Below are 26014 nucleotides of genomic sequence, written 5' to 3' on the forward strand. Positions count from 1 at the left end.
AACCCTTTTAAAATACTTGAGTGCACCCTAAGTCTGCATGCAACTCTGAATTATTGATTTTCGGTCTAATTTCCTTTATAACACTTATAAACGGAAACAACCACAATGCATTGTCCATTCATTGCTACTTCTTTTATATAACACTTATACAAAACAACAATGAAACAAGCAAAACATGCTTCCATTCACCCTTAGACTATAACATATATAATAAAAGGATGATGCATGATAATGCTCACTGCATGCAAAATATAACTCTTATATTTCATGATGCATGTACATGCTTTCAAGTAATTTCTTCATGCAATATTATAACATTTATAATACATGATGGATGAATAATTGCACAACCTAAGGTGGGTTTTTAACTATATGACAAACACTTTGACATATAAGAACCATACATCACATGTATAAGCAATAAAAGTTGATGAACCGAGTAAAATTGCCTTAAAAACACAAAAAGAAAACTAACTATTACAAAGACAAGGAGTCTTCAGTTCAAACAGGCAAACCGAGTCTTGAACCGCTCAGGCAAAGCATCGCTTCTCCAACCAATCATCGTGTACTAAGCACCCTGCGATCGTCAACACGATAAAACAAACTCTTTGCTCCATCGCTTACCAGCGCTCCCAGAGTTAAACGATCATTTAGCATTTCTTAAACGATCGTATAGAAAAATCCAAATGATCGTTCAGCTGTAACTACACGATCGTGTACCTTTACTTAACGATGAAGCCTGAATTACACGATCGTTTAGCGCGCTCCTCATAGTTCCCACCTTCCGCGATCGTCTAAATGACTACGATGTTGCGAAGCACCATCGCCTAAGCGATCGCTTAGCTAGCGCCTCCGTATCGCATAGGTAGTAACTAAGCGATGAAGCTTGCTAAATACATGATCGTCTAGCGCACGCCTTCTACTAAACAACGAGCATCACATGCTCCCACTACGATCGTCTACTTCCAGCACCTACTCGATCGCGCAACCAACGCCACGCGATATGATAAATGATTTACCCATCGTTTAGCATTAGTTAAACAATCGTTTAGAAAATACTACACGATCGTCTAGAAAAAATATCTAAATGATCGCTTAGTTAAATCTCAACGATCATTTACCTGAGGCTACACGATCTGACCAATGCTTGGTCTTCTTCTTCGTTGAGAACTGCATCGCCATGCACCGAAGCTTCATCATGAACGACTCAGTGAACTCAAACTTTTTGAATTACAGACTCGATTGCAAAGTTAATTTCGCCTAAAAACATCGGGGCCCTTACAATTAACACTTTGTAATACCGAAAGCTGTAACGAAAAGACAATTTAAACCCGAAACATTCATCAAATTCATCCACAAATGCAGAAAATAGTTAACTTCAAATGCAAAAACCCACCGCGACTGAAAAATGTGTTCAATTTAGATTTGTAATTTGGAATATCAGAGAACCTGGCTCAGATACCAATTGAAGGAAATCGGAAGCGAGATTTCCATGAGCAGCAGAAGCAAGATTATTCCAAATCACAATCATGAATGAACATAACATTTGCAATCGACTTCAAAACGGTTATACAATTCATACAGAAATTACAGCATGAAAAATTCAAATGCACAGAGAGCAAACTGTACGAACAATTTGAAGATGCATCTCCACGCTCCGTAGCACGATCACTAGAACAATCAGCAACCTCAATCGCTCAATCTACACGATCGCAACACCGCAATGAACACAGCACGAACACTTCGCGCTCGTCCTCAACGATCGCCTCGGTCACGAACTTCTCTGCAACACAAATGGCCTCCACAGCACCACGAACGGCCTCCAGAAAATCTCGACGGTGTCAGTTGAGTCTGACACCACCAATAAGGCTACCTTGGTATTCTCGGTGTGAGAATCCAGAGGGTGGGCTTTGTTCAGACTTGGTATGATGCAAACGAAGAAGGAAACACCGATCGTGTACACGACTAGGCAAGTGGGACATGGCGGAGACCTATCGTATAGGTCGATGCCCAATCATTTAGATAAAGTTAAGCAATTGTCTAGTAAAAGCTATGCGATCGTTTAGCTCGGTCTGTCGCCTACAGACACTACACAATCGTTTACTTAAGGCAAGCGATCGTCTAGCAAAATTATACGTTCGTTTAGTAAATACTACACGATCGTTTAGCTCTCCACTGCACGATCGTTTAGCTCGCCCAGCCGTCGTTTAGTAAATCCGTATTTACTTGACGACTACGTGAGTCTCTTTTTTCGTGAGGGAGAGAAAACTCAAAACCTTTTCAATCGTTTGTAAAAACTTATCTTTAAAATAGGAAAACCATTTTCCTTTTAAACTCATGGTTACCATGATTCCAATAACCACCCACTTACTTGGTTATTAAAGAAAAAGAATTAATTATCCAATACTTAATATTATTATAAATATAAATGATAACCAACTTATCATACTATATTTATAACCTATAGTTTTAATATTTCATTTCATGTAACATATAAACCATAGTTCTTTTTCTATTCCATGTTACTTAATGTAAATCTAATTTACATCAATCCTCCACTAGATGTATCTCATACATCGAACCGATTATATCATATATAATCAAAATACCTCTTGTCAATTTGAACATTTCAAATCAACACCAAGAACTGATCCTGAATCCATTGAGCTATCAAGGGGACCTCATGGACCTGTAGCTCGAAGCTCCAATAGTACGTAAATAACTGACTAAACTCTTTAGTCACGGGATCCACCATTCGTTAACTGCCAGGCACTCCACTAAAGATCGATAGCTGAACTCTCCTTACCACAGATATATTATGTGTCCATCTTAACCAATCAGCAGTGCGACAACCCTTCACAGATCGCTCGTAAGTACAGCTGGGCCAATAACTGTTTGCCATTTATTACACTGTTCTCCTTAGTACCACTATCTCCTCTATATGAACATAATATATCCTACTTATGATTGAGTCTTTCTCTTCCAAAGAGGAGATTTTAGTGCCACAGCTCAAGCCTCCTCGGGGAATCAGCCTCCTTATAAAGGATGTAATATTTTTCTATTATCACTTGCTTCGAGAAAAAGTGATATTCCATTTATTGTTTGGATTGAGTTCAGCTCCCAGATCAGACAAGATCCCCAAAAAGGTAGAATATTATTGAGTTTGGCAATCTCCACTCTCATCCATAACTAATCAAAAAGAGACATCCCTCAAAGGCAGGAGTTCCCAAAACACTTAGGATTGAGGTCGTGTCACCTATAGTCGTTTAGGTGAGATGTACGTCTCTAGTATCAACGGCGTTATATACAGAGTCTAGTCATCGCGTGGTCCAGGTCTTATACAAAATTTTTGTATAGGACACCCCCGTTCGCACGTCTCCACATGAATGATCAGGATCCACCATCTGTAGTAGTTTACAACACTTGCAGACCTCTACAAAATGGGTTGTATCCGTAGTATCACAAGGATCAGGTATCCCACCTTAATTTTTATACTATAGACCTATTTAGGTTATCAATTAAGGCATGATCCACTTGTATATCACATATACATGCTTAAGTTCACATAAGATAACCAAGGAGATTTTTTTATTGGATATGAGTAAATGCCATAATTAAATAACGATTATTTTATTCATTAAACAATGTGCATCTTTACAAAACAACGAGACTCCGGGAGAATTAGGACATCAATCCCAACAGGGAGCACCTATATTAAAAAGAATGAAGCTTCAAAGGAGGAAAGAGAGAAATCTAGTTCCATTCAATGTTAGAAGTGCAAAGGATTTAGGCACGTGAGCAAAGATTGTGTCAATCAAAAAGTCATGGTCATAAGAAATGGAATTATTGATTAGGAAGATGAATGTGATGAACAAGGTGACCAACTTGAGGAAGAATTTGAAGCCTTTGATAATGAGTACATTGAAGAAGGTAACTCTATATCCTTAGTTGTAAGAAGAGTACTTAATATGCAGATCAAGGAGGAGAAAGTTGAAGATCAAAGGGAGAACTTATTTCACGCAAGGTGCTTGATTGAAGGAACCCTATATAGCTTGGTGATTGCTAGTGGAAGTTGCACAGATGTAGTAAGTAGTTTTCTTGTAAAAAAACTCCAACTCACTACTCGTCTACATCCAAAACCATATAAACTTCAATGATTAACAAACAAAAGAGAATTGAAGGTAAACTCCCAAGTTCTTATTTCTTTTACTTTGGGAAGATATAAGGATGAGGTTCTTTGTGATGTAGTTCCTATGCATGGGGGTGATATGTTATTGGGCCGACCTTGGCAATATGATAGCGAAGTAACATATGATGGTTTGTTGAACAAATACACATTTACTTTGAATAGGAAGAAGTTTACTTTGCTTCCATTATCTCTATATGAAGTACAATGCGATCAAGTGAAATTAAAAAAGAAAAGAAAAGAATTTGACGATCAAGAGAGGAGAGAAGAAAGTAAGTTAAAGGAGAAGAGTGAAAAAAAGGAGAAAAGTGAGGGGCAAAAGGTGAGTGAAAACCAAGAGAGGAAAAAGAGTGATTTTGAGGAAAAAAGAAAGAGTGTGCGTTTGGTTATGAGAAAGGGGGAAGAGAGGAATATGATTTCGTTCGAAGCACCAAACTTTGTACTTATGTGCAAAGGAATATGTTTAGTAACTGGGCCAAACTCTAATGATGGTTTGCCTAGTGCTTTTAAATCTCTTTTGCAGGAATTTAATGACATGTTTCCACATGAAGATGCACCTACGGGTCTACCTCCTTTAAGAGGAATTGAGCACAAAATTGACTTCCTACCCAGGGCAACGCTTCCAAATATGGTGGCCTACAGGACCAATCCAATCGAGGCCAAGGAAATTCAAAGGAAAGTGGAAGAACTCATGGATAAAGGTTATGTTCGAGAAAGCATGAGTCCTTGTTTGGTTCTAGTCATTTTAGTGCCTAAGAAAGATGGAACATGGAGGATGTGTGTTGATTGTCGTGCCATCAACAAAATAACGATAAAGTATCGACATCCTATTCCTAGATTGGATGACATGCTAGATGAATTACATGGTGCAAACTTGTTTTCAAAAATTGATCTGAAAAGTGGTTACCATCAAATTTGAATGCATGTAGGAGATGCGTGGAAAACAGCTTTCAAAAACAAATTTGGTCTTTATGAGTGGCCTGTTATGCCATTTGGTCTTACCAATGCACTAAGTACTTTTATGAGGCTAATAAATCATGTTTTAAGAGAATACATTGGAAAATTTGTTGTGGTATACTTTAATGATATTTCTGTTTACTTTAAAAATTTGAATGAACATATGTTGCATGTCAAGACAATTTTGCTTAAACTTAGAGAAGAAAAGCTTTATGCCAATTTCAAAAAGTGTAGTTTTGTCTAGACCAAGTCAATTTCTTAGGATTCATTGTTGGAAAGGATGGGGAGAAAGTTGATGAAGAAAAGGTCAAGGCTATTCGAGAGTGGCCAACACCCACCAATGTAAACGAGGTGAGATCTTTTCATGGTTTGGCTAGTTTTTATAGGAGGTTTATTAAGGATTTCAATAGCATAGCCTCACCATTGAATGAACTTATTAAAAAGAATGTGAAATTTGAATGGAAAGAAAAGCAAGAAAATGCATTCAATGAATTGAAAGATAAATTGACTAATGTACCTTGTCTTGCTTTACCTAACTTTGACCAATCTTTTGAAATTGAATGTGATGCAAATGAGATAGGGATTAGAGCTATTTTGATGCAATAAAAGAGGCCAATCATGTTCTTTAGTGAGAAGCTAAATGGAGCATAACTTAGCTACCCCACATATGATAAGGAATTACATGCACTTGTAAGGGCTTTGCAAGTTTGGCAACATTACCTATGGCCAAAAGAGTTTTTCATCCACACGGATCATGAAAGCTTAAGCACCTTAAAAGCCAAACAAAGTTGAACAAGAGGCATGCTAAATGGGTAGAGTTCATTGAGACATTTCCATATGTCATTCATTACAAGAAAGGTAAGGATAATATGGTGGTTGATGCGTTATCAAGAAGGTATGCATTGTTTTCTTCCCTTAGTGCAAAAATTTTTAGTTTTAAACACATGTTTGATTTGCACAAAGTAGAGACATATGAATATCATGATGTGTATAGTCAATGTTTAGAAGGGAAAAATGTGCATGATTATATTGTGTTTGATGAAATGCTTTTTAGGAAAGGAAAACTTTGTATTCCTAAGTGTTCCATTTGAGAGTTGCTTGTGAAGGACGCTCATGGGGGAGAATTAATGGGGCATTTTAGGGAATTTAAAACATATAACATATTGGCTGAACATTTTTATTAGTGAAAATGAGAAAGGATGTGAATAAAGTGTGCAAACAATGTCTTAAATGTAAGGAGGCTAAGTCTAAGACACAACCACATGGTCTTTACACACCTTTAGATGTTTCTAGTGAACCTTGGGGGATTTTGTTTTAGGACTACCAAAGGCTAGGAGACATCATGATAGCATTTTTGTGGTAGTTGATAGGTTTAGTAAAATGGTACATTTCATACCATGTAATAAAACAGATGATGCCACTAACATAGCTAATCTTTTCTTTACGAAAGTGGTTAGATTGCATGGAACTCCTAAGACCATTGTTAGTGATAGAGATGCAAAATTTTTAAATCATTTTTGGAAAGTTTTGTGGGGTAAATTGGGAACTAAGCTTTTGTTTTCAATAACTTGTCACCCACAAACCGGTGGGTAAACTGAGGTGGTTAATAGAACATTGGGAACTTTGCTTAGGTCATTAATGTCTAAAAATCTCAAGTCTTAGGAGGATACTCTACCTTTTGTAGAGTTTTCTTACAATAGAGCAATACATAGCACCACTCATTATTCACATTTTGAGGTTGTGTATGGCTTTAATCCATTAACTCCTTTAGATTTGTCACCCTTGCCACCTAATATGTTTATTAATGATGCAGCTATTTCAAGGGCAGAATATATAAAAAAATTTGCATAAAGAAGACAAAGAAAGGATTAAAAAGAAGAATCAAAAGCTTGTCAATAGCAAGAACCAAGGGAGAAAGAAAATGATTTTAAAACCCGGTGATTGGGTTTGGGTTCATCTACGAAAGGAAAGGTTTCCAGATCAAAAGATGTCTAAACTTCAACCAAGAGGAGATGGTCCATTTCAAGTGATAGAGCGGATCAATGATAATGCCTACAGATTGGATCTTCGAGGTGAGTACAACGTAAGTTCTACTTTTAATGTGGTTGATTTGACTCCTTTTGATATAGGGAATGAAGACCTTGATTTGAGGACAAATCCTTTTAAAGAAATGGGGGATGATGTGAATTCAACCATTGTACCATTGCATGTATCTAAAGGACCAATTACAAGAAGCAAGGCAAAGAAGATTCAAGAGGCATTCACACTACATTTTCAAAAACTAGCAAATTCACAAGAACTGACAAATAATTTTGAGACGATAGAATACTCCCAGAGGGAGGGAGTGGACTATGAAGAAACTTTCTCTCCCGTTGTCATGCTTAAGTCGATTAGAATACTCTTATCCATTGCCACCTTTTATGACTATGAAATTTGGCAGATGGATGTCAAGACAGCTTTTCTAAACGGCGATCTTGAGTAGAGTATCTATATGGCTCAACCAAAGGGGTTTATTGCACAGGGTCAAGAACAAAAGATTTGTAAGCTTCAAAAATCCATTTATAGGTTGAAACAAGCTTCTAGATCTTGGAATATAAGATTTGATACTGCGATCAAATCTTATGGCTTTGTACAGAATGTTGACGAGCCTTGTGTTTACAAGAAGATCGTCAATTCTACTATAGCGTTCTTAGTTTTATATGTTGACGATATTCTACTCATTGGGAATGAAGTAGGTTACCTAACTGATATCAATAAATGGCTAGCAATGCAATTCCAAATGAAATATTTAGGAAATGCACAGTATGTTCTCGGGATTCAGATTATTCGGAACCGCAAGAATAGAACATTAGCCATGTCTTAAGCAACTTATATAGACAAAATGTTGTCTAGGTATAAGATGCAGAATTCCAAAAGAGGTCTGTTACCTTACAAATATGGAATTAATTTGTCAAATGATCAATGTCCTAAGACACCTCAAGAGGTTGAAGATATGAGACGCATTCCCTATGCTTCCGCAGTAGGGAGCCTGATGTATGCAATGTTATGTACTAGACCTGACATATGCTACGCAGTAGGGATAGTCAGTAGGTATCAGTCCAATCCTAGATATAATCATTGGACTGCCATTAAGAATATCCTCAAGTATCTTAGGAGAACGAGGAACTACATGCTCGTGTATGGTACTAAGGATTTGATCCTTACTGGATACACTGACTCTGATTTTCAAACCGATAAAGATGCAAGAAAATATACATCGGGATCAGTGTTCATTCTGAATGGAGAAGCAGTAGTGTGAAGCAAAACTGTATTGTGGACTCCACAATGGAAGCTGAATACGTAGCTGCTTGTGAAGCAGCAAAGGAAGCAGTATGGTTGAGGAAATTTTTTACAGATTTGGAAGTTGTTCCAAATATGCATCTGTCTATCACCCTATATTGTGATAATAGTGGTGCAGTTGCAAATTCAAGAGAACCAAGAAGTCACAAGCGCGACAAGCATATTGAGCGCAGATACCATCTGATCTGGGAGATTGTACATCTTGGAGACGTTGTAGTAACCCAGATATCTTTTGAGCAAAACATTGCTGATCCTTTTACAAAAGGCCCTCACAGTTAAAGTGTTTAAAGGTCACCTACAGAGTCTAGGTCTACGAAGTTTGTAAACTAGGACAAGTGGGAGAACTTTTTGGTATATGCCCTAGTTTATTTTACTCATATGTTTCTCACTTAAATTCAACATTGTGATACTCTACTAGGAGTTTTAGTCTAAGTGGGAGTTTGTTAGATTTTATGTCCTAAAACTCGTAGTTTGTAAATTAATAAACATATTCTGTTTTGTTTTTCGATAAAGTTGTTATTGAAATTGTAATCTTGAATCCAATAAACTAAGGTCCTAGGGCTATTTAATGTAGTTTGAACTTTATGTAGTGACATAAATGTTGATCAAGTTCAAATATATAGCCAAAATGGTCTATAGTATATGAATAAGGTTAGGCGACTTATTCTGGGGACACTATGGATGCGGCCCACTTTGTAGTTAGTACAAACGATGTGATCCTGAATCGTTCATATAGAGATATTTGAGTGGGGGCATCCTATGCAATGAGTTTGCATAAGACTGAACCATGAAATAGTCACTTTTTATGTTCTAAATGTCGTTTTATGTATAAAACTGACTATTTCGTTACTTGATGACCTAGGTAACTTAATCTTAATCCTGAGCTAACTATGAACTCCTATTCACTCGAAATTATCCTTAGATCTGCATAGGTGAGGGCAGTTCATCATCGCTGGCCCAATAAGTCTCCCATTTCAAGGGTAAGATCGAGTGGATAGTTGGAAACATAGGGTGCAAGACGGAATTCACTCCTACCCATATAGGGATAGTAGATAGGTTGTTCCCTTTAGTACTGAATCCAAGTCTTGAACAAGGAGCCCCACCCTCTCTTTGGCCCTAGAGGGATTCGGTTTATAGGTTGGACCTTAAACCAATTGTTCATTAGAGGATCAGTGGAACTTAAGGAACAAGATGTAGTCTTGGGGGTAAAACGGTTTTTATGACCCAGCCGAGATTACGAACAACCTGTGAAGGATTAGCTTAATAATCATGGTTATATCAAATGGACATAAATATATCTATAGTGAGGGGAGTGCAACTACGGGACTATAGTGGAATGACCCATTAGTTAACGAATGTTGATTAGCTTCGTCTATAGCCAGCTAATCTCGGATCGTTGGAGCCCATGATCTATAGGTCCATTAGGTTCCCCTACTAGCTCATATGGAATAAACTTAGAACAGTATGATAGAATGATTCGAATTGTACGAATTAGGTGAAAAGAGAGATACTGACAAGTATATGTGATATGGTGGTCGGATTTTTCAGTTTAGAGATACAGCTTTAATATTTAAATGTGATTTAAATATCAAGAATATGAATACGTTCATATTTGGAAGCTCGAAAATAATGGAAATGGTCAAAGATGTAAAAAGTCAAATAGTTGACTTTTGATTTTGAAAAGTCAAACTTTGACCGACCTTATATTCAAATGTGATTTGAATTTCAAGAAAATGAATGCGGATTCATGCTCGAGAGGTCAAAATTAGTCCACGAAAAAAATCATAAAAGTCAAAATGTTGACTTTTTGATCAAAGTTTGACTTTGACCAAATGACTATTTTGCCCTTTGACTAAAGTTAATGGAAAAATCCAAACTTTTGTTGGATAATTCCACTAACAAAATAGTGAGTTAAGTGTTGGCTTATAGTGGAAACATTAAGTCTACTTAGATAGTGGATTCTAGTTGTTGGGTTTTTATGAATCGATTTCATGCAATTGTTGCATGACCCTTTTCTATAAATATGAGTTTTTGAATTTGGATGAAAAAGTTTTGACAATTTACTATTTTTTGTTTTCTAAATTTGGGTTGGAAAAATCATTTTCTTGAGTGAAGTCCAGAACCCAAACCTAACCCAAATTTCCATCTTCTTTCCATCTCTTTCTCTCTCTCGATTTTCTTCATCCACCGGGTCCTACAACTCGGTTCTGATTTCAGAGGATAGTAGGTCAACTCTAGTGGTGGTCCGGAAGAGTTCGAGTCGAGATTCAATGAGGAAAAGCGTTTTTCGGGAGCTTCAAATGTAAGTTAATTTACTGTTTTTCCTTCAAATTGCATGTTATTTTCTTTAAATTAAAAGCAATTAGAGTGTAATTAGGTCCTCATTCCACTGTGTATGTCTCGTGTTCCATCAATCTTGGTGTGTTGGATGATACATTTTCCTCTTTAGTACTGATTAGACTGAAATGGACCTGTCGTGGATTCCTTCTCATCCAATCAAATACATTTATAATACAGATCTGTACAACTACTACTACTTATGGGTAGGATTAGCAGTTAGACCAGGTCGATCTACAGGGAAGTGCAAAATATGTTTCACTTAGTCAATTTTCTAATTAAAGCGTGCATGGGGAGTTTTGTGTGGATAGATTCAAAGTGCGAAAAATAAAAGGTAAAGAGTAAATGTAATCTAAGATTGGACTAATTTAGTTTAGGAGCAAGAAAGGTTCCGATGTAGCTAGTTTTGTTCATCAAATCTCAATGTTAAACATGCATTTGATTTGCAAGCACACAACCACTTGCTCGATTTAACCAACTTGTGGATGTACTCATTGGAAGAGTCAAACAAGTGCCTTAACTATTAACTAAGACTAACATCTTAATTAATCTAAATGCTTTCATCCTATTGGGTTCGATAAATAGAAGTTAAGCATTTGCATTAAGGCCAATGGTTTCATTCTGATGATTAATTAATTGTGTAGCCTAATTAGCTAATTGGTTTATTTCTTTGAACTTTAGTTGAGCGTGCAAGCAAGAACTACGAATAGTATACAATTCTAGCATACATGGATTCAACATTTGTTACCTAGGTGGTTTAAGTGAGATGAACATCGAAGGAAACGTGCAAGCTCAAACCTATAGCTAAAGATATGCATAAGTGGGTAAGGGGTCAATCCATTTACAAATACATATCGAAATACAACAAAGTTTAAAGATGCAAGAAATTCCAATGCATTAAGCCATGAAAGAAAGTTCTCACCAATTTACTTCAGATTTTTATTTTAGAACTAGAAAACTAACCTTATCGATATGCCATGACGATGTAGACGAGATTGGGAAACATCCAATATTTAACTACAACCAAAAATAAAAGAAAGCTAACCTAAAAGGTATTAGAAAGATTGAAGAAGAAGAATGCCTTTTTTTTTTTTTTGGTTGAGGAGTGTGAGGGCAAGCGAGTTGGTGGAAGATGCCATTTTTTTCAAGTTAGAACTTCCAAATTTGATTCTCCTCCTCCATCACTTTGAAAGTTTTTTCTTTCTTTGAAGTTGATTTTCTACAAAAGTTTGAAGTTTTAAAAAATTCAGATTTCTTCTTTAAAGAATATACTATATAAACCTAGAAAAATTATCTATAAAGCATGCATGATATTTAAAACCTTGACATGAGGAGATTTGGAGTCGGACCCCACAAATCACAATGAATTTTTTCGAAGGAAATCGCTTATTTTATAATTTATGTCAAATGGTAGTTTATGGTCATTTGGCATGCAATACACACATTTTCTTGCTTGTTCCAACACGAAACATCTATAGGAAAATTTTTGCTAAAAATTTTAAGAGTTCTCATTTAGATGCCCCATTTTATTATGCCATATAGGGTATGGAGCTTTATTTGAGATAGTAAAAGCTTTGTAGCCTTCATGAGGCTTGTGTCTTTCCTCCAATGCATATAATTCAGCACACCAATGCTTTGTTCAAATGGATTTCTTAATTTAGTCATCCAGTGGCATCGATCCTTTCTTTAAGCACACCAATGCTTTGTTCAAATGGATTTCTGTCTCTTTTATAGTTGAAAGAAAATATTCTTCAAAAAATGCCCATATTTGATAGGTTGTACCTGTTCCTTCCATCCCAGTGAGTATTTGCTCACTGATGATGCCTAATAACTAGCTTGTCAAGTATCTCTTTAGTAGGTGAGAATTCATCTGCTAGATGATTTCTCACTCCCATGCTTGAGACAAGAGGAAGAACTTGTGATTTCCAAAGCAAATAGTCCTTGGAATTCAGCTTGAGAGACATGAGACTTGAGCATTGATGGATTCCTTGGATTGAGAGAGCTGCTTCAACCTTCTCCATTTTTTGTTTTCTGTGATGAACCTTCCATAGCTTGTAAGTTCAGATCTGTCTTTGTGCATAACTCTGATATAATGTATAAAATGAAGACATTTTGTATAAAAGAGAATGCTATTTGATTAAGTTTTCTTCACTACTACATTAGCTACTTATATATTCTTACCATACACTTTTAGTTATGGAAGTTTTTGCACAAAGACGAGGCAAAATATGGAAGGTCTATCAACAACAATGAACTTTAAATACCTTCCCGTTTACAGAATATACACAAGTTAATTAAGGAACTATAAAAAGGCATGTTGGTGTAAAGTGGAATTAATGGGGCATGATAGCAGGAAAATTAACCTTGATGGACATGATTTGGGATATCCATTACCAAAATAATTTATACATTTTAATATGATGATACAAGTGATTTGGTGAGAGATTGAGGGACTAAATTAGAACCATTTGCTTGATTTAATTTTTATTGACCTTGCATTTGTTCAAGTTGGGCTCTTGATTGTCGCCCTCAAGTAGGGGTGGCCATTCAAACTGCAAAAATCGAACTGTTTCTAAAAATCAAACCGAAAACTCAGTAAAACCGAAAAATGTGGTTAGGTCCAGTTTGAAGAAATTTTGAACTGAATTAATTCGGTTCGGTTTGGTTTTAATTTCAAAAACCAAATTTGAAACTGACTCAAATTGATTTTAACTAATATATATATATATTAAAAAAAGTAAAAGTGAATTTAAAATTGAACCGTTTTTATTTAAAGAACAAAACCGAATTTAAAATTGAACCGAACTGAACTATTTTTTAATTAAAAAATTACAACATAGATTTTTTTAAAATATCAAAACCAAATTTGAAACTGAACCGAACCGCATATATGCGGTTCGGTTTAACCGCTAAACAGAACCGTTTCCACCCCTACCCTCAAGGTCGGAATCACCCTCCAATGATCTCCGTGATCATCCACTCCTTTGATAGCTCCCAGTTGTTGCCTCTGCCTAGAATTTGGCTCCTAATGGATGCCCTTGACGAAGTCTAAAGAAAACCTAAAACTAGCCTCCCAAAAAGAACACCCAAAAAAATTCGATGGCAAATCTTTATATTTATAAAAATCGTGACGATGTCGCAACGCTATCTTAAAAAAATGTGTTTGTAGGCAACAAATCTCCGTAGAGTCGTAGTGCTACCCTATTTTGTGCCTTATGTCCGCAGAAGTTCCTTCCATGAATTCATTGAATTCAAATGTAGAGCTTGAGAAAATTTACGTTACTAATCAACTAAATGTGCAGGAATACATATGATAACGAAGGAGAAAAAGCTATACGTTGGACCTATCATGCGATAGAACGATCTATGCGGCAAAGAAACAACCAAACACATTAGAGGGGACCACCGGTAACTACAACTTGTTGGGATGTATGCCCTAAAGTCTTGTAATTATGTGTTAGTTGAATCAATGGTTAATTAGTTTTATGTAACTTATGCAATACTCCATTAAACTAAGATCCATGGTTATTTGATGTAACTTAAACATGTATGTGGAGACATACAGGTGGATCATGTTTAAGTGATAACCTAAATGGTATGTAGTATATAGAGAAGTTTGGGTGTCTTATCCTAGTAACGCTACTGAATATGACCCACTTTGTAAATGTTACAATTGTTGTAAAGTGTTACAAATGATTTGATCCGGATCATTCATATAGAGACATGTGAGTGGGAGTATCCTACAAAAAAAGTTTGTATAAGATTGGACCACGAAATGTTGAGTCTCCCTTTATAACACCATCGCTAGAAGAGACTTACATTTCACCAGGATGACCATAGGTAGTTGGCCTTAATCTTGAGTGAGTTGTGAACTTCTGCCTATGAGGACGATCCTTTGATTTAGATAAGAGTGGCCAAATTCGCTGACTCAATAAGCCTATCATTTTGGAGATTTGTCTGGCTGGGGAGTTGAGAACATAACTACACAAGAAGGAATTCACTCATTCCTTATTGTTAAAGTAAGTAGATATATTCCTCCCTTAAGGGCTGATTCCGAGGCTTGAACAATGAGGTGCCTCACCATCTTCTGGCCTGAGAGGGGTTAAGTTATAGTTAGATTATAACTAATTGTTCATTAGAGGGATCAGTGGTACTTAAAGAGTTAGATGTAACTATAGGGGTAAAATGATAATTTGGACCCTAGTTGTACTTACGAGCAATTTGCGAAAGGTCAATGCACTATTGATTGGTTATATCTAATGGACATAAAAATATATCTACAGTGTGAAGAGTGCAACTATCGATCTTTATGGAGCGACCGACAATTAATGAATGTTGATTAATTTGATTAAAGAGTTTAATCAATTAATATTGTATTATTAGAGCTTCAATCTATAGGTTCATAAGGTCACCTCGTTAGCTCAATAAGGACTTGTGAGATTGAGAATCAAACTCTGGTTTAATTTGAGTGGTTCAAATTAATTAAAGAGAATTAATTGTATAAGATATGATTAAATAATGTATATTGATACATTATTAAATATAATGAATATTGATACATCATATAAAAACTAATGTTAAAATTTAATGTGAATATGATTTATATATTTTATGAGAGACATGAATATTAACCATATGAATATGATTCTTGTAGGAACTATATGCTAAAATTAATGTGAATGTGATTCAAATTAAATTTATATAGTTCTGTAAGATAAATAATTATTTGAATTTTATTCAAATATTGTTTATATGAATGTGATTAATATAAAAACTATAGGTTAAAATTGAAATGAATATGATTCATTTTAATACCTTAGGTTGTTTGAGAGAATAATAGACTATAGTTTATATTGTATGTGATGTAATATAAACTATAGGTTATATGTTATATATGATATTAGTTTGGATATATATTAAAATGGTTAATATATATTATATTGATTTTGAATTTAAATTTAATAACTTCTTTTGGGAGTTATTCTCTCAAATTAATAAAATAGAGGGAAGTTATTTTTGGATTAATGGGATGAGTTTTTATGTAAAAAAAAAAGTTTTTAAAAAAGGATGCATCTCCCTCCTCATTCATCCCTCTTTAAACTACGGATCTCTCGTGACTCCCTAAAGAAAAGATCTCTCATGACTCCCTAGAGAAAAGATCTCTCATGCATCATCTTCTTCCCTCTTACCAAAATTGAGTGCAAGCCTTAGTCTGCATGGTTCTCGTCCCTGAGAATAACAAGGAAGACCTCGTGGTGGTGTCCTCTTCTGTATGTGGTGTTCGTGGTTGTGAGTTCGGGAGATGTTCGTGCTGTGGAAAAGTAACATGAAGATATAGATCTTCAAGGGTATGTATCTCTTAATTTCATCTCATCTTTAAGCATGATGTATTTTGAATGTTTATCCTATAAATTACAAATTCACTATTCTCGGTTTTTCTATTTTAAAGTCAAATTGCAAATTGAATTGTACGACGTTGATACACTTTCGCATGAGATTCAATCCCTTCAATTGGTATCAAAGCCAGATCGTACGATTTTAATTTGCAATTGTTTCAAAAATCAGAGTTTAGGTGCGATTTTCGTTCTACATCATGAATGTATTGGAATTGTTATGTATTTTTTTTTTAAATATGGTTTGCTATTGGGCATTTTCAAGTGTTGGCACCATAGATTTATCGATTTAATTTGATTAAAGATATAAAGGCCCGTTGTTTTTTGGCATATTTATTACTGTTATCGAGTCTGTAAAGTCTGTGTCCTGAGTTTGGTAGAGTTGCTGATGATCGGGATGAAGAATGGAGGAATTCGGTATAAATTCGAAGCAGATCTATGCATTCTGTGATGCAGCGTTGCGATACTCCAACCTGAAGTGGAATGTTGATTTTTTCGTAGCATCGCGACGCTAGGGTATAACGCCATGACGTTCCATGGCTGCTGCGCGCGAGTGGTTTCCGTTCGAGCGGTCGTGAGCTCGAGACCTGCTTCCGTTTTTGGCAGATTTTTCTTTGTATTTTTGTAATTTGATTTGATTTTAATTAATTATATTAATGTAAATTAGTTATATTAATTTAATTATTTTAGGGGTGCCAAAACTTAATCCAATTTGCTGTTTTAATTTAATTTTTAGGAATAATACATGTCTGATCCCCAGGCTTTGGCTCTAATTTCCATTTGGTTCCTAGGTTTAAAAATGTTACATATTTAGTCCTTAAGTTTTGAGTTTTGTTTCAATTTAGTTCTTAAGTTTCAAAATGTTATAATTTTACCATTGAGATTTGAGTTTTGTTTCCATTTGGTAACCAGGTTTTAAAATTTTACTCCATAATTATTTTTAATTAATTAACTCTACTGACAAAAAGTGATTACTTAGTGAAAAATTGAGATTAAAAGTATAAATCTTGAAATGTAGAGACTAAATTGAAGTAAAATTCAAATGTCAAGGGTAAAATTATAGTATTTAAAATTTAGAGATCAAATTGAAACTAAATTCAAAATTTAAAGACTTAATGTGTAACATTTTGAAACTTAAAGACTAAATAGAAACTTCATCCAAAATTCAAGGTATTTTTTATTTTTAAAGAAATGTCAATTTGAAGAAGTTTCATCTTTTTGGATTAGTTTGGGCAATTTTCCTAAATAAAATACGAAATTTCGACAAAAACCCCAGCACGAATCGGAAGTTGCCGTCGCCGATAAACCCATAAACCTCAGCTGACAGCGGCGTAGCTCAAGTCGCCGGAGACCGGAAAATTGCAGTTGCAGTTGCAGTTGCAGACCTGTTGGAATCTGAATCTCCAATGCGTTCGAAATCCAAACGACTAAGCACACTATTCCGCTCCGCCATTATAGCTCCAAAACCTTCACAGAATCCCCTAGATGCATCTCTTCAAGACTACGTTTCCACTACCGATCCCTTGTCTCCTAGCACTTCTCTTTCTGGTGCCATCTATAAGCGTTACATCAAGTCCTCGAACTCCAAGAAGCTTTCCCAGAACCCCAATTCTGACGTTCAATTTCCTTATCTCATTCTAGAAGAGCCTTCGGATTCTGGTACGTGTATTGTATTATAATAGTTTGGTTTATGTTTACATGGTGTTCTTGTTATTTTGGTTAATGGGCCTGTAGATAATCTTCAACCAAGCTTAATTTCGTCTTAGGCTTCATTTGCTGTGAAGGGCATGTGAATGACAGTTGATTTAACTTATTTTACTTATCCCAGAAGATCATGTTTGAATGCAGGGGATTCTACGAAGCATCTAACCAATGCCATATCTTCCATTCTGTGCGGTACGTGATATTGAATGTTTGTTGTAGGAGTTTATTCTGAATTTGTTTCAGAATTAAGTTGTCATTTTCTTCTTTAAGTTATGAATAACGTAATAAGGATATAGTAAATATTAAAGGGTTTAGAGGAAAATGGTTTAAGTTATGAAATGATGGCCACCTACCACGAGAATATCCTACGAGTTTCCTTGGCTACTAGATGTAGTAGGGCCAGACAATTGTCCAATGCTTGCAGGTTGGTCCAGCTCATGGATTAAAAAGGAAAAAAATAGTAACTTGGAAATTTTGGAGTGGCTTCCTTAACAGCCACTTTTTGGATCTTACGTTTCAGATTTTTATATTGTCTATTTCATCATACTGAGAATGAGGGGAATGTGAGTAATTGAATTCATTTCCTGTCCAGTTGTACAAGCTGGTTAAATCGAGTCTTATATCTGTACTTTCATGTCTGTACTAAGTTCTACAAATTATAATAACTTTGATGATCAAACTGTAAATTAGAGACTTTGTTTCTTAATTGGGCAGGTTTCGCCATTCTAAACAGGTTTTAGAGTTGCATTTAATATTAATAATTAGTTGGCTTGTAATTTTCATAAACATTATTTCATAAGTTGTCGTTTTGTTTTTCCTCCATTTATGGATCTATCTTAATGCAGTCCTCAGTTCTTTGTTTTCTCCAAGTAAATTGCTTTACTAACACATTGGTTCCTTTTTGAAAAGGCTCATCTGCCAGGTCTCCTGATGCACAAGGAAATGGTGGTGAGAACGCCATGGAAACATTAGTAAATATACCTTGGTTTTCCATCAAATCAAATCATAGCTTAGCATTACGTCGCAGAGAAATATCCCGGGAAAGAAAGGAGAAATGGATATACAAAAATAGCCTAAACATGAGAGTTCGTCGATTAGTTAGAAATTGTGCACAAAAGCTGGGGGCTGATGTTACTCTAGAAGTCTTTGGTAAATTGGGACGAGAAACTGGTGTGAAAGAATACAATGCACTAATAGATATATGTTTAGAGAAGGCTAAGTCAAGTATAGACGTGAAGGTTGTATTGGAGCAGATTGGGAAGGTTTATCAGCTATTTAAATTAATGAAAGAACAGGGTTTTCAATTAGAAGATGAAACCTATGGTCCACTACTTACGTATTTGATTGGCATGGACATGATAGAAGAATTTAATGTTTTCCTTGAGGTTATAAAAGATGGAAATCCAGGCTCAATTTCAAGGTTGGGTTACTATGAGATGTTGTTCTATATTAAAATCGATGATGCTGAAAAAGTTCAGGAGCTTTGTTACCATGCTACAGTTGATGATGGAGTGAACAAGATCAGTTTACAAGGTACAGCATACTGTTTATGGACACACAAATTTCTCTGCTGCACATTTTGTCTTCTTGCACTGAAATAAATGATGGGGAAGTTCTGAAGAAATTTTATTTTTCTCTAAGATAATTAATCACAGTTTAAGCTGATCGGGTTATGGTAAATTTAATTATAATTTGTATTAATACTTCAACCATAAGGAACAACCTGTTGATAAAAAGCATGAATATGAAAAGAGGTTGAATCAGTTTTTGGCTAAGAGATTATCAGAAAGCTCTCTAATCAGCTGAAGTAAAGAACAAGAAGAAATAACTAAACTTCTTGGTATTTGCAGCCTAAAAAAATGCATATATTCAGATAGTCAAACTCTCTACCGACTCTTCCTATACCCCGGGGATATCTTAGCTTTGCTTTTTGAGAATAGGGCGGCAATGATATAGGACAATTGTTGGAAATTTTATTAAAGTTTAGTGTTCAATTTTGAAGTGTTGAGAATTTTAAAGCTTTATGGACAATCAAACTTGAAGTTGAATTCTTATTTAGTGTTTGCAATGAAAAATAACAAGCTAAGTGAAAGAAATATATAATAAAAGGAAACTATAATAAATAACACCTTTGGCATCCTCCTTGGGTTTTAGACTTGAATGTACTAGTGACTAGTCTTAACCCAAAATTTTTTCTTTGGAAATGATTAGAACTTTGTTTCTCTGTTTAACCCTTTCCGGAAAAAAGGTTGTAGACATTGTTTTTAAGAGAATGACAGAGTTTATCTTATTTATCAACTGGGTAACTACCAAGGGGAAAATGACCAAGTTTCCCACTTTCCCAGCCTCTGTCACCTATACAGATAAAATGATAATCTCTCTAGATACTTTCTCACATATATTATATACTAACAGACACGACTTCTATGCACTCATTCAGCAGATCAGTTTGTTACAGGTCTTGATACCTTCTGAATAAGTTCTGTAGGTTGTGATGGATGTTCTATTTGGCATAAGCAATAATAAAACGGAAATCTACATTCACAAAATTTTTTGAAAAGCTATGGTCATGTTTTTGGTGAGGCATATGTCTTACGTTGAAAACTTGAAATAGATACATTTCAGAGATAAACATGTTTGGTTAAAAATTTGGAACCTGTGGTTACAGAAAATTATTTGTCGGCCCTCTGTGAATGTGAGCAGACGGAGGAACTTTTCCAGATGCTGGAAGTTATAGACATCACAAAACTTTCATCAATCGTAGTTGCAGCTAACATCTTCAAATGCTTAGGGAGGCTATCACTTCACTCTTTTGCAGAGAAGTTGCTTTTGGCGTTTAAAACTTCTGGTATGTTGATGATTACCTTAAACTTCTATTGACAAGGAATTTGTAGCAGTCATTTCTTTGTTTTGGAGTGTGTATGGATAAAGTCAGATATATTGATATTAGCAACTGAATCGAATTTGAAAAATATAATTTATTTTTCTCCTTGATTTTTGAAATGGAGAAGGGTTTATCCTTTAGTTGCTTCAGTGATGCAATGCAAGCACAATTTCCAGTATACTTACTATTGACTTTGATGATGTTTGACTTTGAACGAATTGTGGAACATTGATGTGCCATAGTTCCATTCTGAAAAGAAAAACAATTTCATTGATGAATGAAATAAAAGGAGCCTATTGGGCTCCCAACACCAAAGGTGAATCACAATAAAGCTCGCCAATTGGAAAACAAAGAAGAAAAGTTATAATCTTTAAAGGGGTGTTTATGTTTACACCAATACGAAGCATGAAAGAAAATCAAGTCCATAAAATTATCAAAGGTTGAGAAAATGTCCCTGAAAATTCTTCAAACTTGATTAAGAGCTAACTGAAAGAACCAGAAGAAAACTTATTAAGAGCTAACCGAAGGAATTTTTTTTTTCAATACCATGGAAGGGATAACCCACAAATACTGAATCCAGAATAGCGAAGATACTGTTTGGCAACACCATATTCCATACCGAAGCATTCAACACGGTGACCCAATTCTGGGAACCAAATGAACAAAGAGCAATAACATGGAAAGAAGACTATGATTTAGAGAAACAGTTCCATTCCACGAGTGGAATGGTTGGAGCCATTAGTTAGCCGAATGAATTAGGAGAAAGCATGATGGGTTGGTGCTGTGGATGAGGAAATGGGAGAGGAAATGTGCTTCAGGTGGTACCTGTAAAGTAGAAATGATTTCTAAAATTGTATAAATGTCAATTTTGTAAAACTTAAAGAATGCCCAAACTGCGAGTTTAGTCCCTGAACTTTCAAGTTTGTAGCTATTGGTCTCCAAAATTTAAAAAGTGTCTAATATGTCTCAGATTTTTCAATTTTGCATCTAGTAGGGCCCTCAACTTTCAAGTTATTGTCCAACAGGTCCTTTAAATATTCGAAAATTTTAAAAACTAATTGATCTAATTTGAATTTCGAGTCTAGAAAGTCTGTCAATTTTAAAAAATGTCGAATAGGTAGGCCATAAAATTGATAACCAGGGACTATTTGAATATAAAGTTGAAAGTTCAGTATTGGACACTTTTTGAAGTTTCGATACTAATGAAAATAATAATAACAGAGAAAAAACACAATATTTATGTGGAAACCCTAGACCAGGGAGAAAAACCATGGTACAGATCTTTCTTTTATTATTATAAAACTAATACACTGAATACATGAGAACATGGTGAATAAATAGACTTGTAGAGAACCCTAGGGTTAGAGGCAATTACAAAAATACCCCTAGAGTAAAAACCCTATTTTCAACACTCCCCCTCAAGTTGGTGCATAAATGTCGATAAGACCCACTTGCTGAGACAATAGTCAAAATTTGGTCTAAGCAGCCTCGTGAAGAACATCTGCCACTTGTTGATTAGACGGAATATAGGGAATACAAATGCTCCCGTTATCCAGTCTTTCTTTAATGAAGTGTCGGTCAATCTCTACATGTTTGGTTCTGTCATGCTGAACCGGGTTGTTCGCAATGTTTGTTGCAGCTTTATTATCACAGAACAACTTCATTGGAAGCTCCCTGTCTTGGTAAAGATCAGTCAACACCTTATTTACCAGATTTCTTCACATATTCCCAAATTCATTGCCCTGTTCTAAGCTTCAGCACTACTCCTTGTTTCTTACTTCGCCAAGTGACAAGGTTACCCCAGACAAAGGTACAATATCCAGAAGTTGACTTTCTATCAATAACAGAGCCTGCCCAATCAGAATCTGTATAGGCTTCAATCGTTCTTTTCCCAGATTTTTTAAACATTAAGCCCTTACCAAGGGTTCCCTTCAAATATCGAAGGATACGCTCAACTGCATTCATATGTTCCTCATACGGAGCTTGCATAAACTGGCTCACAACGCTTACTGCATATGAAATATCTGGTCTAGTATGGGATAGGTAGATCAGCTTTCCAACCAACCTCTGGTACCTTTCCTTGCTCACAGGAACCCCGTTGTTTGTAACACCAAGTTTTGCATTATACTCCACAGGTGTGTCAACAGGTTTACAGCCAGTCATGCTTGTCTCTTTGAATAAATCAAGTGTATATTTTCTTTGCGATACTGAAATACCTTCTCTTGATCGAGCTACCTCCATTCCCAGGAAGTATCTCAGCTTACCAAGGTCTTTAATTTCAAATTCTTTGGCCATTCTCATTTTAAGCCTCATAATCTCACTCTCATCATCATCGGACAAAACAATATCATCAACATACACTATGAGAACAACCTTCCCGGAAACAGATCGTTTTGTAAATAGTGTATGATCTGAGTGCCCTTGGTTGTAACCTTGTGCTTTAACAAATGTAGTAAACCTATCGAATCAAGCCCTTGGGGATTGTTTCAGTCCATATAAGGATTTCTTCAGTCTGCAAACCTTGTGCTTGAACTGACTTTCAAATCCAGGAGGTCGGCTCATATAGACCTCCTCTTCAAGTTCACCATTAAGGAACGCATTTTTTACGTCCAATTGATACAGTGGCCAATCTTTGTTAACAACAATTGACAACAACACACGAATAGTATTGAGTTTAGCTACAGGAGAGAATGTTTCAGAATAATCAACTCCGTAAGTCTGGGTAAAACCTTTAGCAACAAGTCTGGCCTTATACCAATCAATCGTCCCATCTGATTTGTATTTTACAGTGAAAACCCATTTGCAACCAACTGTCTTGTGTCCTTCTGGTAAAGGCACCTGTTCCCATGTGCCATTTTTCTCAAGCGCCCTCATTTCTTCCATAACAGTCGATTTCCATTCAGAGTTCTCCCTGGCTTCATGGATATTGCTTGGAATTATTATGGTGTCCAAGCTAGTGGTAAATGCTTTAAACTCGGAAGACAAGTTATTATACGTCAAGTAGCTGTGCATAGAGTACTTTGCACATGAGCGAGTACCTTTCCTTAGTGCTATCGGAAGGTCGAGAGAGGCATCACGATTTTCCACTTCTCTCGGTTTCTCAGCATGACTGGTCACCTGTAACTCGAGATTTTTAGTAATATTTTCCACTCCTTTGTTAACAACAGGACTTTTATCTTCCATTTCTTTGTCAACAACAGGACTTTTCCCTTTATTATTCTCTCTTTCAGCTGTTTCTTCATCTGTCACATATTCGGTATGGCCATTTCGACCTCCTTCATCTTTTTCGTCTCTGCACTTGTCAGTCTCCATACATATATCAACTTCATTAGTTTCAGGAATACACATACCTGAACCAGATGCCGGTTCTGACTCCTGGACTTGAGCCGACGGATTAACAGGTGGCAATTCTTCCTTTCGACGATTCTTCCTATAGTAGATTATCCAAGGAAGCTGATTGGTAGGAAGAACAGGGTAGGCTCTTTCAGAACTAGTGGAAGGGATCATAGTGGAATCCCTTAAGGGAATAGCATAGGTGGACCAGTTAGACTCTTCACTTGGACTCTCCCCCTGAAGATGACTAACGGGAAAGAAAGGTTGGTCTTCAACAAAGGTAATATCCATGGAGACAAAATATTTTCTAGAGGATGGATGATAGCATTTATATCCACGTTGATGAAGGGGATACCCAACAAAGACACATTTTTGAGCACGAGGGTGAAATTTTGTGCGATTTGGGCCATGAGAGTGGACAAAAGCAACACAGCCGAAGACCCGGAGGGGTACATCGGAAATCAGACGAGTAGTCGGAAAGGATTCTTTGAAAAGGTCTAAGGGATTATGAAAGTCAAGGACACGAGAAGACATACAATTGATGAGGTGAGCTGCTGTAAGAATGGCATCTCCCCATAGATAGGAAGGAAGAGTAGCAGACAACATTAAAGACCGGGTAACTTCCATCAGATGGCGATTTTTATGCTCGGCTACTCCATTTTGTTGAGGAGTATAAGCACACGAGCTCTGATGAACAATTCCCTTAGACACAAGAAAGTCATGAACAGAGGTATTAAAGAACTCTCGTCCATTATCACTCCTTAAAATCCCAATTTTGGCATGGAATTGGGTTTCAATCATAGTATAAAATTGTTTAAAGGTAGATGACATCTCTAACTTATCGGCTAGTAAGAACACCCAAGTAAGACGTGTATGGTCGTCTATGAAGGTGACGAACCAACGTTTACCAGTAGAGGTAGTGGTTGGTGATGGTCCCCAGACATCACTATGAATAAGGGAGAAGGGACTAGATGGCTTATATGGTTGAGAACGAAACGAAATACGACTTTGTTTGGCACAAATGCATGAAGAGTATCACGTAAAATAAAACCATCAAGAGGAAAAGTATTCCCTTGTCCTGCAACTGGGGCTAAAGACCCATCTGCAATTCTGATACGTTCATTCCCCACACTCGGACAGTAAGTAACAAATAATTCTCAAGAACTAGTGAGATGATCTGTGGCCCCTGAATCTACGATCCAGGGTTTCTTGCCATTAATGCTAACAAGACCAAGAGCTGAGAATGTATCTGATTGAGCAATGACACTTACTCCGACGGCATTCACATTGGTCTTACTATGGGCTAATGACTGATGCTGTGAATTTTCAGTAACTGGATCACTTACAGAAGTTCGTCCGGAGTTTGATCTGTCATGGGATTGTCGTTTCTTACTGTTTGGGGGCCTGCCGTGCAGCTTCCAACATTGGTCCTTCGTATGCCACAGCTTCTTACAGTGCTCACAGACAGGTATGGGCTTTTTGTCACTGTCGGAATTGGACGCCTTTGAGACAAAGGTTGATGCATCAACAGAGGCTATCACCGGACTGTTCATAGCCTGTGATCGGTCTTCTTCTAGACGAATCTCGGAACACACCTCTCGGAGAGACGGAATGAGGTAGAAGATGAACCCTAGGCGGCGCTGCTTCATTGATCGGAAAAACGGGTTGACAGAAGACGAAACCCTATAATCGGCGACTGAAAACTCGGATAGACGAGGAGGAGCGATCAGAAGCTCGTCGGTCACCTGCACGTCGGAAACGCCTCTGTCCGTCGATGTTCTTGGGCTGTTCCTGATCGGCGATTGTGATCCCGTTGCAACCGGATGGTTTCCTGAAGAATTGGTTGCCTGCAATCGGACGGCGGAGATTAAGTTGGTAGGG

The 26014-nt window shown here is 36.4% G+C and overlaps 1 protein-coding gene across 2 annotated transcripts in view; it reads left to right on the top strand.

The window, feature by feature from the left end:
* The first annotated feature begins 17435 nt into the window (after positions 1-17435).
* Positions 17436-26014, top strand: part of LOC120085733 (pentatricopeptide repeat-containing protein At4g04790, mitochondrial-like) — a 35699-nt gene continuing 27120 nt past the window's right edge. For both annotated transcript variants that reach the window (XM_039041900.1, XM_039041901.1), the window contains exons 1-4: positions 17436-17871; positions 18061-18108; positions 18826-19449; positions 20585-20764. In XM_039041900.1, coding sequence (XP_038897828.1) covers positions 17619-17871; positions 18061-18108; positions 18826-19449; positions 20585-20764 — 1105 coding nt within the window. In that variant the 5' untranslated portion in view covers positions 17436-17618. The remainder of the gene's footprint in view (positions 17872-18060; positions 18109-18825; positions 19450-20584; positions 20765-26014) is intronic.

This window comes from Benincasa hispida, chromosome 9 (assembly GCF_009727055.1).
Source record: "Benincasa hispida cultivar B227 chromosome 9, ASM972705v1, whole genome shotgun sequence".
Classification (NCBI taxonomy): Eukaryota; Viridiplantae; Streptophyta; class Magnoliopsida; order Cucurbitales; family Cucurbitaceae; genus Benincasa; species Benincasa hispida.